The sequence below is a fragment of the Lynx canadensis genome, chromosome D2 (assembly GCF_007474595.2).
Source record: "Lynx canadensis isolate LIC74 chromosome D2, mLynCan4.pri.v2, whole genome shotgun sequence".
Lineage (NCBI taxonomy): Eukaryota > Metazoa > Chordata > Mammalia > Carnivora > Felidae > Lynx > Lynx canadensis.
The window spans coordinates 80492952-80510185 of NC_044313.2; the positions used below are offsets into that span (position 1 = coordinate 80492952).

Consider the following 17234-nt stretch of genomic DNA (forward strand, 5'->3'; position numbering starts at 1 on the left):
CATTCGGCGAGTCCACACCGGAAACCTACTGGGCACCACGCAGGACTTCCCAGTCCTTGGAATGGTGCTTTTCCTGGCCCTGAAATCAGGAATCAAATAATACCCACGCCCGTGTTCCTTGAGCAAGTCCCTTAAGTTCTCAGAGACTCAATTTCCATATTTCTCAGATGCAGATATAACCTCTTCTCTCCAGAGATCATCGATTTATTTACTCATGTATTAAATGGTGTAGAATATATGTGTCATGAACTGAGCTCGTCCTACGGATACACTGATGGGCAAAAGTAGATGGCGTTGTTGCCCTCAGAGAATTTATAATCTCTTGGTAGAGACAAGAGGTTCCAAACAGTCCTTGAAATATGTGTAAGATGACAACTGGGTTAAGTGCCAAGAAAGGAAGGTGCATAGCATTGTCTTAAAGGGATGTGACCCGGGCAGGGAGACTGGGAAAAGCTTCCCTAAGGAAGTGATAATGGAGCTAAAAACCAAAGGAAGATTGAGAATTATTTGTAAGCCTTTTATTTTTATATACATTCCAGCTAGTTAACATACAGTGTAACATTAGTTTCGGGTGTGCAATATAGTGATTCAACCTTCCATACATCACCCGCTGCTCGTCACAAGTGCCCTCCTCAATCCTCATCACCTGTTGAACCCATCCCCCACCCACCTCCCCTCTGGTGACTGTCATTTTGTCCTCTATGGGTAAGAGTCTGTTGGGGCGCCTGGGTGGCTCCGTCTGTTAAGCGTCCGACTCTTGATTTCAGCTCAGGTTGTGATCTCACCGTTTGTGAGTTCAAGCGCTGAGTCGGAGTCTGGAGCCTCCTTGGGATTCTCTGCCTCCCCCTCTCTCTGCCCCTCTCCTGCTTGTTCTCTCTCTCTCTCTCTCGTAATGAATAAATACACATTAAAAAAAGAGTCTGTTTCTTGCTTTGCCTTTCTCTCCCTTTCCTTCCCTTTGCTTGTTTGTTTTGTTTCTTAAATTCCACATATGAGTGAAATCATGTGGTATTTGTCCTTTTCTGACTGACGGATTTCACTTAGCATTATACTCTCTAGCTTCACCCAGGTCATTGCAAATGGCAAGATCTCATTCTTCTTTTATTGTTGAGTAACATTCCATTATATATAGATATCTATATCATATATGTATATCATATATGTATATATCTCATATCTATCTATATCATATCTATATCATATGTATCTTATATGCATATATATAGATATATATATCACATCTTCTTTATACATTCATCTATCAGTGGACTCTTGGGCTGCATCCATATCTTGGCTATTGTAAACAATGCTGCTGTAAATATCCAGGCGCCTGTATCCTTTTGAATTCATGTTTTTGTAATCTTTGGGTAAACACCAAGTTGTGCAATTGCTAGGTCGTAGGGTGGTTCTATTTTCAATTTTTGAGGAACCTCCACACTGTTTTCCAGAGTGGCTGCACCAGTTGGCATTCCCACCAACACTGCAGGAGGGTTCCCTTTCTCCATATCCTCACCAACACTTGTTTTTGTGTTGTTGATTGTAGCTGTTCTGACAAGGTGTGAGGTGACGTCTCATTGTAGTTTTGCTCGGCATTTCCCTGATGATGAGTGATGCCGAGCATCTTTTCATGTGTCTGTTGGCCATCTGGAGGTCTTCTTTGGAGGAATGTCTATTTGTGTCTTCTGTCCGCTTTTTTAATTGGATTATTCATTTTGGGGCTGTCGACTTTTATAACTTGCTTATGTATTTTGGATACTAAGCCTTTCTTACATGTCATTTGGAAATATCTTTTCCCATTCCGTAGATTGTCTTTTAGTTTTGTTGGTTGTTTCCTTTGCTGTGCAGAAGCTTTTTATCTTGATGAGGTCCCAACATTCATTTTTGCTTTTATTTCCCTTGCTTTCAGAGACGTGTCAAGTAAGAAGTTGCTATGGCTGATGTCAAAGAGGTTGCTGCCTGTGTCCGTCCTCCTCTAGGATTTTTGTGGTTTCAAGTCTCACAGTTAGGTCTTTAATCATTCTGAGTTTATTTTGCATGTGGTATAAGAAAGCGGTCCAGCTTCTCTCTTTTGCATGTTGCTGTCCGGTTTTCCCAGCACCAATTATTGAAGAGACTGTCTTCTTCCATGGGATATTCTTTCCTGCTTTGTCAAAGACTAATTGACCATATAGTTGTGGGATGGAGAGGGCTGCAGTTAGCACATAGGACCTTGGTGCACAACTTACAAAAGCACTTTCTTCTCTGGGCCAAGGTGCTTAGCTCCGTGAGCTGAGTGGGGGTTGGATTTCAGCCTCCTCTTACTCCCTTTGCAACTCATCTTTGTGCAGGGCACAACCTGCATGCTGGACATGGCGGCCCAGGTTTGAGAGAATAGAACTTGGGGTGGGTTTATTACTCTTTTAGAATATTCAAGAAGCTCGATTTTGCATTTGGCTTTTCTTTTCTCCTTCAGAGTAGGAAGTGCATAGTGTCCCAATGAAGAGGTCCTAGAAAGTTCCTCAATTACCCAGGAGGAGAGAATGATTATAATATTCTATATTACTCTGCTGTTTATTGATTCACAGAGCATAGTCAAGATGTATTATTTTTCATCCCTAGGAAACAGAGACTAGGAAATTTTAACTAACTTGGCTATGGAGTAGGATAAAATCTCAAATCTCTGGACCTTCCGTGGTACCTTGATTACATTATGCTGACTCCAGCATGGCCCTGCTTTAGCTGTGATGTAATCATTATTTAGAAATGTTTATTAACAGGGACGTTAGTTATCCATTTATATCTGTGCTCTTACTTCTTTTGAAATTACCTCGACCTAACTTCGCTCTTTGGAACTTTGCTTGGAAGAATGTTGTTTGGACCAGATAAAATAAATTGTGAGGGCCGCTTTCTTATATTAAAATGATGACCTTTCTGCATATCTTTACAATACTCATCTGTTCCCATCGCACTTTGGTCGCTGTGACAAGCCTGGTATTTTAATCGCACATATCTCAAAGGCCAGAGGAGGAAAAATACAGCATCTTCTCACTCTGAGATTCACATCACTTTTCCGAATGCTTATTTTTTCAGTTTTGTAGAGAAAGGCAAATTCAATTAATTTTCCAAGGCCTAAAATAAATGAACATAAAGGCATGAAATCAATACGAATTCAAGTCTAATTAGCAGACTAGAATTCTCAGCAATTGCTTTCTCTACAGATATTATTGTCGGCCCCTGATTGAGAGAACACACCTGATCCCCCTGTGTGTTCCTTGGCGCGTAACACGATGCCAACCACACTCTTGCTGCTAACAAATTCATGTTGGTTGAATGAGAAGAACAATTGTCATCTCTCCTTGCCTTTATCCGTTACACTGTGGCCAGAATGACCGTCCGTCCTCTAAACCCATCTTGATGCCTTTGCTACAAATGAGTTTTCTCCAGTGATCCCTTTGCTGAGTCCCTACTCCTCTTTTAAGACCCAGCTCAGATGTCGCATCTTCTCCCAAGCATTTCTCAGGGGCAAGATGATGCCTTGCTCACCTCCACGTCTCCAGTGCCTGGCACAGAATCAAAGTTAACTGTGTATTGAATGAGCAGGTGAATGAACGGAGGGGACAGAGCCAGTATCCCACAGCAGATTAGAACTTGGGCTCTGTGGTCTGACAAACCTGGACTCTTAGACCTGCTTCTTGACTTACAACGGGTGTGACCTTGGTCAGATTACTTACTGGCTCACTCTGAGACTTCGTTTCCTTGGCCATAAAATAAGGACAATGATAACATCTGCCTCCAAGCATGCTTTTAGGATGAAATGAGATCCTGTGTATAAAATCCCTCACCTCATCAGAGCGACATGACAGTCCATGTTGATAAAATTGTTCCACAGGCTTCCTTTGATTGCCCTAGAGAGATTGCAGTCTGGCTGAAGCTGGCTGACCTCAGGGCAATCATATTAGAAGTGTTCTGCTTGGGGAGCCGTGGGAAGGTCATGGCCACCACCCCATTTTCCTTCCAAACTAAATGGAGTAAAACTGTAAAAAGACAGACTCCCAACTAACTGGAAAACACTAGTTGACTAGAATTTTCTCTAGCACCTGAGTTTTAGGAGAAGGAGACAAACCCATATCCGCAAAAAGGAAACTAGTATAAGGATTTTTTCAAAAGAGAGAAATTTTGCAAGTAACTTTAGGGCATGAGCTCAGAACCACCTTTAACCTAATCTTCTGTTCCTTTACATGGGGGCAATACATACCTTGGGGAACAAATTTAGCTCATAGGCTGGTGATTGGTTTGTTCAACACTGTTTAAAAAAATTCTAAATGGATGCCAACATGAAAAAAAACACTATTATAGAAATTTTCAAATATATGCCAATTTAGAGTGATTAGTCTTTGAGTTTCCATGTAACTATTATCCACCTTCAGTAATTAGCACTATTCTGCCACTCTGTTTCATCCCTCCTCTCCTTTTGTTTTGCTTTGGAAGAGTTTTAATTTTTCTCTTTTAATGCTTATGTTTGGAGAGAGACAAAGACAGTGCGAGTGGGGGAGGGGCACACACACACACACACACACACACAGAATGTGAAGCAGGCTCCATGTTCTAAGCTGTCAGCACAGAGCGTGACGTGGGATTTGAACCCACGAACCGGGAGATCGTGACCTGAGCTGGAGTTTGACGCTTAACTGGCTGAGCCACCCTTGCTTTGCTAGAGTTTTAAAAGCCAACACCAGATAGCAAATCATTTCACTCATATATATTTCAGTGTATATCTCTATCAGGGAAAAACGTAAAAAAATGCAACCATAACCCATGATCCCAACCAACAAAATGAAAAATAGTTTCTTGATATGCTCTAAAACCTAGTCTGTGTTCAGTTTTCCCTGATTGTGTCAGTAAGATCTTTTTATAATTGTTTTATTTGAATCAGCATCCAAATAGTCTGCCCACCAACTCCATTTGTTGGCTATGTATGTTAAGTCTCTTAATCGGTAAGATTTCTCCTCCTTTTATTCTGTGCTATTTACTTCTCTCTTTCTTTTTTCATGAAAATTTTTTTCTTCTCTTTTTTTTTAATTAAAAAAAATTTTTTATTTGGGCGTAGTGGACACACACTGTTATATTCGTTTCAGGTGTACAACATAGAGACTGGATGATTCTGTGCCTTGTGTTATGCCCACCACAAGCGGAACTCCTGTCTGTCACCACAGGGCACTGGTACACTGCCATTGACTCTGTTCCCTGGGCTGCACCTTCCACCCCCGTGACGTACCCCTTCCCTAACTGCAAACCTGTGCCTCCCATTCCCCTTCAGCCATTTTGCCCAAACTTCACCCCTTTCCTCTCATGCCATTTACTTCTTCAAGAGTTTTTTAATCGAGGGGTGCCTGGGTGGCTCATCGGTTAGGCATCCGACTGTTGATTTTGGCTCAGGTCGTGATCCCAGGCTCGTGGGTTTGGCCCCGAGTCCGGCTCTATGCTGAGCACAGAGCCTGCTTGGGGTTGTCTCTCCCTCTCTCTCTGCCTCTCCCCTGCTCACAGGCAGGCACGTGTGCATGTGAACGCATGTGCACTCATTCTCTATCTCAAAATAAGTAAATAAACTTGAAACATAAATCGATAAATATTTTGCAAAATCATGGATTTATCAAAGATCTGGAAGCTCTGGCTTGCTCTCATAAGGCAACATTTGGCAGCCGCATAGTAGAGGCTACGGTCTTTAGGCCCATGCAAGTGCCTCCGGTAGAGTCTTTAGTAGACCCATAGTAGAGTCTTTAGGCCCATGCAAGTGCCTCCGGGTATCCACAGTCCACACCGGTCCCCGTGGCACCAACCAGCTGAACTCATCCGTGTTGCCTACCCAGCTCCCGTGGGCCTTGTGCTGGCCATCTCTGACCTACGTATACAACTGTTGGGCAATGAGAACTGAATCCTGAATGATGACCTTGATGTTTAAAAACATCCCTAGTCAGTAAGTAAATGTTCAGCTTTGTGAGCTATATTACTTAGGTAGGAATGTAAGCTGAAATGTTTTATAGAGTCGTCAGCAAAGAATTAAACCAACAAAAGATTTTTTTTTTTTTTTTTACAAATCCTACATGGGCCTGAAAGTTCATGAATTAGCATCTCTCTTTTCTTGAGCATTCATTCTAGTTAATTTGCTTTCCAGCCTTCCATTCTGTATCTTTTTTATCCACGTGGAGGTTCGATCCTACAAAGGCCATTGGACAAGGTGTCCCAAGACCCCAACTTTAGTCTTGGTCCTCTATGACCAATGAGCTACCATTTTGCTTCTCTGAGACACCTTGCCGGGTGGAGGTCATAACTGCCTGGGCTCCAGGGCCGTTGTGAAGTGCAAGTACGGTAACAGATGTGAAATTAGTTTGTAGACGTTGTGGCTCTATACTTAAACAGGTATTACTATGCATACGGCTAACATCAAATTATGTATAACAGCCTCTTTCACACCTCTGTGCGCTTACTGTGTTGTTCCTTCCCCCTGGAATGCCCTTAAGAATTAATTGCTAGTCATCTGTGGTCCCCAAACACTTTATGCCTATTTTTTATAACGTTTGTCACACTGTACTAAAGCCATTTGTTTGCATCTTTGTCTGACCCTGGGTGTAAGGAAGCTTCAGTGTGTTCAGAACTGGGCACACGGCAGGGTCTCCGTAAAGGTCTTCTGAATTAGATAGGGTTGACTTCAATCATTGTTATGAGCACCTGTCTTGAAGGACAAGGTCGGCACCCACACAATGCTTTAGGCATATCGTCTGATCGCTGACCGTTTAGTTTTGTATTTTTGACTTACGTAAATGCCTAGACTTTTTGAGTATATTATTCGTAAGCTAAGCTCATCATCAGTGAAATAACCTAAATGTGAAAGGCCTACCGTTGAAAACGTTTTTGTTTTGTTTTGTTTTCTCCTGCTGGAGAAAACCAAAGCTCGCAGGCATTGTTTTGACTCCATCACCTGGTTCTCTTCCTGAGCCGAGGGCTCCTTTTCTCTTACAGCTGGTTTGCCATCCACCCCGTCAGCATGAACAATACCAATCACCTTGTCAATAGTGACAACATGGGCTATGCATCTTACCTTTTTGAGCAAGAGAAGAACAAAGGATATCTACCTGGACAGGTGAGATTTGGGTCATTGAAAACATCATCTTAATTCATTAGATCCTCATTTGTACAATGCTCAGAATAGCTGATTCACATCTTCAGTGTAAAGTGTCATCAGGCACGTCACATACTAATATGCTTGGATAAAAAGAATTCTCCATCCTCCCTGAGAGGGGAAGAAAAATTAACAATGACTGTGTCAAATGCTGCTGACATCATAAAGTTGCAATTAGTTAAGAGAAGGAAGGACAAGCTCAAGATTTTTGCAATACGTGATACTTTTTGATCGGCTTGGGAATATGATCAACCGGGTTGATGTTAACTTTTCTCTTCAGAGCTATCAAAGTATTAAGTACCTTCTGAGTAGTGTTAAGAACCTGAATGAGGAGGGGACAGGTGATGAATCTTTTCTGCGGTCCAGATTTCCCTGTTAATGGCGAATTTCCTTTTAAGGAGTTTCGTCATACTTTCTTTTTTTTTATTATTTAAAAAAAAATTTTTTTTTCAACGTTTTTTATTTATTTTTGGGACAGAGAGAGACAGAGCACGAACGGGGGAGGGGCAGAGAGAGAGGGAGACACAGAATCAGAAACAGGCTCCAGGCTCTGAGCCATCAGCCCAGAGCCCGACGCGGGTCTCGAACCCACGGACCGCGGGACCGCGAGATCGTGACCTGGCTGAAGTCGGACGCTTAACCGACTGCGCCACCCAGGCGCCCCACGTCATACTTTCTTTTAATAAGCCCCAAGGGAGAAACAACCCTAACCCACCAGACTTGTTATGGTAACTTTGAAACGCAATGAGGGATGGAATCAGAGATGGGGGCCGGAACTCAGTCCATGTGCCTCAGAAATCTCCTCAGCTCTGTGTCAATTACTGACTACAGATAGCTAAGTGGTTGGGGGGGGAGGGCTGCTCTGTTGGATCCTAAGGTCCAAGTCCCAAATGCCAAAGAATATAGGACGATAAGAACCCCAAGCCCTTGACTAGGATAAATATCTAGAAAGAGCAATGATACCAAAGTTATTAGCCCCATGAACATTCATAGTGATCTTTTAGCTCCTGACTGATAAAATGCTATTTTTTTTTTCATTTTAGCGTGCATTTTAGGGAAAAGAAAGGAACTTCCCATTTATGATCACTGGCTGGGGGCATTTTGAGATAAGTTATCTTTTTGGTGTAAAAAAAAGACACATGATCTCCAATACCTGCTTATTTCTTTCCCTAAGAAAATTGAAGTCATGGAAGGTAGAATTAGATCAGCTGGGTTGAGGTTAAAGTCTTACACCATTCAAAAAGGTTATGTGCTGTTACTTCAGGCTGAAGAGCTAAAAGAAAAGATACACGGAGGTAGATCTGGATGGTGAATGCTATATTCAGGTTCAGTTTTGCCACAGAAACATCTGGATTCATATTTTCTTTTTAAGCCAGTAGGGATATTTATTTTTCAAGGAGAAAGGGACCTCTCAGCTCCAGATACAATACCAGGAAGGAGTTTGATGAGTCAGCATTTTATACTGTGTTGTTGTATGCTGTGTTTCTTGTCAAAATGTTTCTGTTTGTGGCACAGAGTTGAAACTCTCCTATTTGAAACAGCTTTATTGATCGTTGGAATATCATGAGCGTGATAACATGTATGCTGACTGCAATGTGAATTTTTTCGCAAAGTTTCTCAGAATGTCCTACCTCCTCCTTTTATTGTGCTCAAATGGTTTTGAAGAGTTCCCCAGAGTGGATGGAATGTTTGTGTTTTGAATGGAATTCATTGTGGGAAATAAGAATAAAAGGCAGTTGGATGTTTCTTTTGGCAGGGACCCTATGTAGCAGCCTTTGCTTCATCAAACCTCGGAGATGTGTCCCCCAATATTCTGGGCCCGCATTGTGTCAACACAGGAGACTCTTGTGATAACGCCAATAGCTCTTGTCCCATCGGTGGGGTAGGTAATTATGACATGAGATCTTTGTGTTTGCATCTCATGTGCATTTTAAGTATTCACCATTAACTTATAATTGTGTTCTCCCCAAGTGCACCCAGGCCTACTGACCTCTCAGGAGCACCCACTAAATTTCGATTGGATAAAATTCTAGTTCTCTATTGGATTGACTCTTAAGTGTTTTGAATGGTGAGGCAATTAGTAAATGTCAGAGATGAAATACCCTTGCCCAAACTTGGACAGTCTGAAACATTTCACCTTGGCATTTCTGATATCACAAGTTAGTACCAGAAACTGCTTGCCTGAGATGTTTCTCACTTGTGAAGTCTACAGCATTACACACACACACACACACACACACACACACACACAAAACACATCAACATTTTTTTTTTCTTTTCTTTAAAATCACAAACAACAGGGGTGCCTGGGTGGCTCAGTCGGTTTAGCGGCCAACTTCGGCTCAGGTCATGATCTCACAGTTTGTGAGTTCGAGCCCCGCGTCGGGCTCTGTGCTGACAGCTCAGAGCCTGGATTCTGTGTCTCCCTCTTTCTCTGCCCTTCCCTTGCTCATGCTTGCTCTCTCCCTCTCAAAATTAAATAAACATTGGCATGCCTGGTGGCTCAGTTGGTTAAGCATCTGACTTCTGCACAGGTCATGATCTCCCGGCTCATGAATTCGAGCCCTGTGTTGGGTTGTGCTGACAGCTCAGAGCCTGGAGCCCACTTTGGATTCTGTGTCTCCCCCTCTCTCTGCCCCTCCCTTGCTCGTGCTCTCTCTCTCAGAAATAACTAACTAACTAGCTAACTAAATAAACAAACAAACATTAAAAAATAAAAATAAAGTCACAAACAACAAATCTTGCTGTCAAAACTCACACAACATGGAAAACCTAGAGGGCAGTAAAAAGTGAGTTCCTCTTCATTCCCTTCCTTCTCCCCCCTCCCAGGAAGTTACCACTATCCCACCTCTTCCTATATACTTGTCCACACATTCACGAACAAAATTTTACAACTTCTTTGTTGATTTTTTTAGTGGGACTGGGATTCGAGTTTTCCACCTGCTTTGTTGTCTTTAAAATTGTTTTAGGGCTGAACACAGGTCTGTGTGGCAAGATTTAAAGACTTACTATTATTAGTATGGCTTTATTTAGGCCACACCGTCATTTATTTCATTGTTTCCCTGCCACGTTCATTTAGATTTTTTCTGCCTTGACGTGAGAAGCAGATCGTAGTTTCTGGGCTCTTGTTCTTTGTGTTTATAGAACATGTCACCTGTGATATGACTTGTATTAAATGTCATTTCTGGGCTATTTTATTCCCATCAATTCTACCCAATGGGTAGTAGAGCGTAACAATTAGAGTTTTCTCTTATATATTACCATTTTGGTATAGAAAGTCTTCCTTTGTTACTCTTCCTTTGCAAAATGTTCACACATCATTCATTCACATTCGATTTCAAGATTACTTGTTGAATTCCATCATTCAGAGAGGAAACGTTTAAATAAATTATGGTACCTGTTTGCAGTAGAATATTATGTACTAACAAACTGTACTGTGTTGGAATATTGAATGTGGGAAAAAGCTCACAGTACACAATGTTGATTTAGAAAATCAGTATTTGGGGGGCGCCTGGGTGGCTCAGTGGGTTAAGCATCCGACTTCGGCTCAGGTCACCATCTCACGGCTCGTGAGTCCAAGCCCCGCATCAGACTCTGTGCTGACAGCTCAGAGCCTGGAGCCTGCTTTGGATGCTGTGTCTCCCTCTCTCTCTGCTCCTTCCCGTCTGGCACTCTGTTTTTCTCTCTGAAAAATAAATAAACATTTAAAAAAATTAAAAAAAAGAAAATCAGGATTTAATCTTTTATATTGATCATGATTGCAGTTTTGAAAATAAATGTATTGTAGTGAAAAGACAAAGTGAAACCCACTGAATTGTTAACCCTGGCTTTCTCTGTTTGGCATTACTATGGCATTACGGGGGGGGGGGTTATTCTGTTGATTTTGTTTATTGTTTTTATTCTATTTATATACTTTTGTAGTTTTTTCCTACAAGGAGAATACTTTTAATCAGTAAAAATTATCACAGAATCACACCCTCTCCGACGACAGAATTCTCTTTCTCTCCATTCCATTCCATCTGTTAGATTTGCTTCCCTCATGATTGCAAGATGGCAGTCAGCACTGAGGACGGTATATCCTTTTCTCCCCCCAAATATGGCAGGAGAGAGAGAAAACCCGTCTCTAACCATGGAATAAAAGTTCTTTTCCTTCTGATTGGGTCACGGGAGGTACATATCCATTCCTGGACCAAAACGGTTGCAGGGGAAATAGTGTGCTGACAGGCTCAGGCTGGGGTCCCTGACCAATCTTGGGGAGGGCCTAGGGAATTAACCACGGTCGTCTTAGACTTACCTGGGCTGGGAATGGAACCATTGACTGTGAAAGAAGCGATGCCTTTTTGAACAAAATCGTGATTCGCTTGAGAAACAGAAAGAGGGAAGTGGGCAAATGTTGCCGTATCTCTTGCTTTCGCGTAGCTTCTTTCAGCAGATTTTTTTTTTAACTTCAGAAACTAGCTTTCATTAAAACAAAGATATATACTTGTTAACAATGCAAACGATGTTGAGAAGTTCGGGAAACGAAACAGGTCAATGCGCAGCCTCTAACTCCACGATTAACCTGTTAAACCTTAAATGAACATCCTACTAGGCAGCCTTTTTGGCTTCCACGCTCCTACGTGTCCGCACAGTTGTACACAAATGAGGTGACGCTGGGAATGCTGTTCTATAGCTGCTTTCTTATTTCCCGCGAATATACTTTATTTTTTTCAATTTATTTATTTATTTTGAGAGCAAGAAAGAGAGAGAGAAAGCAGAGGAGGGGCAGAGAGAGAGAGGGAGGGAGAGAATCCCAAGCAGGCTTCACGCTCAGCATGAAACCCAACACGGGGCTCGAACCCACAGCCCTGGGATCATGACCTGAGCCAAATTCATGAGTCGGACGCTTAACCCGCTGAGCCTCCCTGGCGCCCCTCCAGTGAATACACTTTAAAACATCCTTTAAACGAATGGTACAGTTTTCAATTTTAAGTACCGTAAGTTAGTTCACTGATCCCCTCGTGATGAATATTTTCTTTCCTTCCCTCCTCTCTCCCTTCTTTTTTCCTCCCGTCACATAAATGGACTACGTGTGTCATACATATTTTCACACGTGTATGAGTTTCACCTTAGGACAAATTCTTGCGAGCGAATTTGCTGTTCAAGGGAAAGCACAGTTCCCATGGGGGTGACCATGAGTCCTGTCCCCAGCCACAGTGTGTGAGTGACCCTTTCCCCAAAGCCTCCCTGATGCCTGGTTTATCGAGCGTTCAGTCTTTGCCAACAGAACAGGTGGAGTTCCTTTTTGTAGTTTAAATGTATATTTAATGATTCACAGGCTGGAATGTATTTTAATGTTGAAGAGAGATTTACATTTCTTTTTTGCAAATCACCTATTTTCATCTGTGTTCCACTGTGTATCCAGTAGGATTTTTTTTTGCTTTTTTCCTCCCAGATTTATTGAGATGTAATTGAGAGATAACATTGTATCATTTTAAGGCATACACTGTGATAATTTTGATACACATATAGGATGCTTTTTACTGCAAATAAGAGAAAACCCAACTCCATAGGGATGAATCAGAAGGTTATTAAGGAGGTGTTCATCTGCATTTTCTTGAAATGCTTTTTAATTTTCAATTATAGTATTTAAGTATCTGGTCAATGTCAACATTTTCTGGGGTCAGAAGGGAAGGGTAGAGCCAGATTTATCTACCGATTTTTATTTTTTTCCAGTGGGTCACCTATGTGTTCTAATATAACGTTGACTGGGTTTCTGATTGGCTCAGATTCACTTGTGATTTTGCATTCCTTGAGATAATTGCTTCTTTCACTAAGAGCCCGTCTTGTCTCCCTGTGTTGTAGTCTAGCACGTGCATCGCTATGGGACCCGGACACGACATGTTCAACAGCACTCAGATTATCGGAGGGATCATATACCAGAGAGCAAAGGTCAGCCACGGGCCGGCCTCTTTCATGTTCATTTAACTTTGTTCTTTCAAATCCACGGGCAGCGCTCCTTACAGAGATGGTAATGGTAAGAGACAGCAGGAGCCCGAGCTGCGCCGTGGAGTCTGCTGTTCCAGGCCCGCGAGGAAGGCCGCGTCTGAAGGCACAAGACCCCCCCTCTCGGGCTGCCCCTCTGACTTCCCCGAGGAAGTGCTTTTAAAACCAAGGAGGCAGAGAAACATTCTGTTGGGGCCAGAACGCTTGCTTCCGACAGCATGGTGACAGACGGTGTAAGGATTCCAGGTAACACGGTGTCAGACGTGACCAGATGGATCCGGACCCACCGGGCCACCTGGCCACCCTTCACTCCTTCAGCGTCAAGGCCAAGCAGAGCCATTCGCTGCTGCTCTGGAAATTCGATTCAGATGACTCCCTAGGCTTCGATACGGCATAGACTCTCCATTTTACATTTTCTTCTCTTTCCTTTTTAAAACATTTTTTGATGAGGACAGAATCTGGTCTTCGGTGAGATTACGAGGAGTTGCTCTCTGCTTCTCCCTCTGCTAAACTTTGGCTTCCATTTTCCCCCAAATTTTGTGTCAGCTCCTATGGGGACAGACATCAGATTTTTTTTTTAAGTTTATTTGTTTATTTTGAGAGAGAGAGAGAAAGTGTGAGTGGGGAGGGGCAGAGACAGAGGGAGAGAATCCCAAGCAGGCTCTGAGCTGTCAGCAGAGCCCGGCGTGGGGCTCGAGCCCACGGACTGTGAGATCACGACCTGAGCCGAAGTCGGACGCTTAATCGGCTGAGCCACCCAGGCACCCCAGATATCTGATTGGAAAGACAAAGGATGGGGGGCCTGGGTGTCTCAGTCGGCTAAGTGTCCGACTTTGGCTCAGGTCATGATCTCACAGTCCGTGAGTTCGAGCCCCGCGTCGGGCTCTGTGCTGACAGCTCAGAGCCTGGAGCCTGTTTTGGATTCTGTGTCTCCCTCTCTCTCTGCCCCTCCCCCACCTGTTCTCTCTCTCTCTCTCTCTCTCTCTCTCTCAAAAATAAATAAACATTAAAAAATACTAAAAAAGAAGAACAGAAAAGACAAAGGATGACTTCAGGCTGTGGTATCCCCCATAGTTAAATCTCTTCCTTTGCCTGGCTCATTCCTACCTTTGCTGCGCGTGCGTGTGCACACACACGTGCGTGTTTAAGTAAATATTTTGCTCCAAGGGTTCTAAAATGTTTCAGGAGCAAGTAAGGAAGAGCTAAAGTACCTTTAAAGCCATTAGACAGCAGCCAGCCTAGTTGCTGCACTTCCTGCTTTATTACTGTGGCATCATCAGAGGATTGTTCTAAATGAACAGATTCTATTTAGGGGAGGCACCTGTGACACACTTCAGTGTTATTGTCCTGGGCCCGCGAGTCATAGGGGTTCGTCTCACAGGCTGGAATCTCTTCTCAGCAAGGCACACCTTTGCTTTTCGTCAGAAAGGCGGGCAGCAGCTGGTGTTACCCACGACTCACCTGAGAGCCCCCACGTGGCCGTAGGAGCGAGGATGGGGACAGAGTGGGGACAGTTAGGTGTCAAACAAAGGGGGCATGTGCTGAGGCGGGACTGGCCTGCCGTGTCTGGTGCAGATCAGTTTCTGAATGCGATGTCTCCCATTTCCCTGCAAGGTTAAAAAAAAGCGTCAATTCACCCTGAAGGGAAACACAACAGAACAGAACATCAACGCGTGGATGGTGGGTGGGGCAGACGACGTGGGTCGTGAAGTCTTTCCAGCTGTCCTTTGGTGGTAGGGAACTCACTCAGAGAATCCCTGAGGTTGAGCTCTCCTCCTGGCCAAGCCAGTGATGGGCCCACCTACTCCTAATCTTAAATTGTCTTGACCATCTTTCAAGAGAGATGGAGGCCTTTTGGTGCCACGGGCCGTATCCCTAGACTTTCGTGTTTGCGGGGAGTAGACACAGGTCAATGGTCTCAGGGCCGCCACGAGTCTGGGAAGCGACTGGAGGTGGCAGAGGGACCCACGTGGGTGGTGGCCGTTTCTCAGCAGCCAGCAAAGCTTGGCTGAGAGATGCTTTTCCCAATTGGTGCTTACGGGGTAATGTCCGTACTGTTCATTTTAGCTCTTCCGCTTTCAACAGCGAGCCTGTGTGGGTTTTCTAGGAACTGTATGCCTCGGCCTCCCAGGAGCTGACGGGACCGCTGGCCGCGGCCCATCAGTGGGTGAATATGTCCAACGTCACCGTCTGGCTCAACTCCACCCACACAGTAAGTGTCCCTGAGCCACACTGGTCATGCCACGAGGGGAGAGCTCTGGGCTGATCTCAGTACTTATGGAAGTTCGACTTCTGTTTCTTGTTCTGTTGACCTCTCATCTTTGTGTCTGTTTAACAATCTTCCCTTTAGGCCCAAACCTGTAAACCTGCCCTGGGCTACAGTTTCGCGGCCGGCACAATCGACGGGTTCGGGAGCCTCAACTTCACGCAGGGTGAGGGGGCATGTCGTGACCTCTGTGGTTCCGGGCTCTGAAGCGTCAGGGCTCTGAAGGGCTTCGCTACAGCCAATACGTTTGTCATTTGTTACTGTTGCCTTTTTTATAAATTTTTTTTTTCAACATTTATTTATTTTTGGGACAGAGAGAGACAGAGCATGAACGGGGGAGGGGCAGAGAGAGAGGGAGACACAGAATGGGAAACAGGCTCCAGGCTCTGAGCCATCAGCCCAGAGCCCGACGCGGGGCTCGAACTCACGCACCGCGAGATCGTGACCTGGCTGAAGTCGGGCGCTTAACCGACTGCGCCACCCAGGCGCCCCATGTTACTGTTGCTGTTGCCTTTAAACACAGGGGCATGTGTGCTTTCCAGGTGTGTGTGTGACAGCCAGATTTCCCAGGGATGGGTCTCCTGGAACGCAGCTTGCACGGATTCAGATAGAACGGGAGTCAGCTTTTCTTTGCATTTCAGAGTATGGATGGATGTTCCTTTTTTTTTTTTAATTTATTTTTTTAACTTTATTTTTTAAATTTACATCCAAATTAGTTAGCATCTAGTGCAACAATGATTTCAGGAGGAGATTCCTTAGTGCCCCTTAACCCATTTATCCCATCCCTCCTCCCACACCCCCTCCAGTAACCCTCTGTTTGTTCTCCATGTTTATGAGTCTCTTCTGTTTTGTCCCCTTCCCTGTTTTTGTATTATTTTTGTTGCCCTTCCCTTGTGTTCATCTGTTTTGTCTCTTAAAGTCCTCATAGGAGTGAAGTCATATGATATTTGTCTTTCTCTGACTAATTTCACTTAGTCTAATACCCTCCAGTTCCATCCACGTAGTTGCAAATGGCAAGATTTCATTCTTTTTGATGCCGAGTAATACTCCATTGTATATATACAGCACAATTTCTTTATCGTTTCATCCATCGATGGACATTTGGGCTCTTTCCGTACTTTGGCTATTGTCGATAGTGCTGCTGTAAACACGGAGGTGCGCATGGAAAGTGCTTTCGTATCTTCTTTTGATTTCCTCCTTGACCGTTGTCAATTTATGATCATGTTGCTTCATTTCCACGTATTTGTGAGTTTCCCAAATTTTCTTCTGTAATTTATTCCTAATTTCATTACATTGCGGTTGTAAAACATACTTTGTATTACTTATACCTTTTGACGTTTGCTGGACTTTGTTTCATGGCCAGCCTATAGTCTATCCCGGACAGTGCCTGTATGCACTTGCACGGAGTGTCTGTTATGTTCTTGCTGCATGGACGGAGGTATCTGCGGGTACCTGTTAGGTCCACTTGGCTTCTAGTGCTGTTCACCTTTTCTATTGTTGGTCTTCTGACTCGTTGTCCCATCTATTACTGAAACTGAGATTCTTTTTTTTTTTATGTTTATTTATTAGTTTGAGAGAGAGAGAGAGAGCAGGGGAGGGGCAGAGAGAGGAGACACAGAACCCAAAGCAGGCTCCAGGCTCTGAGCTGTCAGCACAGAGCCCGATGCGGGGCTGGAACCCAGGAAGCATGAGATCATGACTTGAGCTGAGGTTGGATGCTTAACCAAATGAGCCATATTACTGAAAGTGGGGTTATTAAAGCTCCAGCTATTATTATTGATTGTCTCTTTCTCCCTCCGTTTCTGTCAGTTTTGGCTCATGTGTTTT

At 43.7% G+C, this 17234-nt stretch overlaps 1 protein-coding gene across 2 annotated transcripts in view; it reads left to right on the forward strand.

Moving 5' to 3' along the window:
- ASAH2 (N-acylsphingosine amidohydrolase 2) overlaps window positions 1-17234 on the forward strand; it is a 101170-nt gene that overhangs the window by 61149 nt on the left and 22787 nt on the right. For both annotated transcript variants that reach the window (XM_030335450.1, XM_030335448.1), the window contains 5 exons: window positions 6997-7117; window positions 8913-9038; window positions 13001-13087; window positions 15249-15353; window positions 15492-15573. In XM_030335450.1, the coding sequence (XP_030191310.1) occupies window positions 6997-7117; window positions 8913-9038; window positions 13001-13087; window positions 15249-15353; window positions 15492-15573 (521 nt within the window). The remainder of the gene's footprint in view (window positions 1-6996; window positions 7118-8912; window positions 9039-13000; window positions 13088-15248; window positions 15354-15491; window positions 15574-17234) is intronic.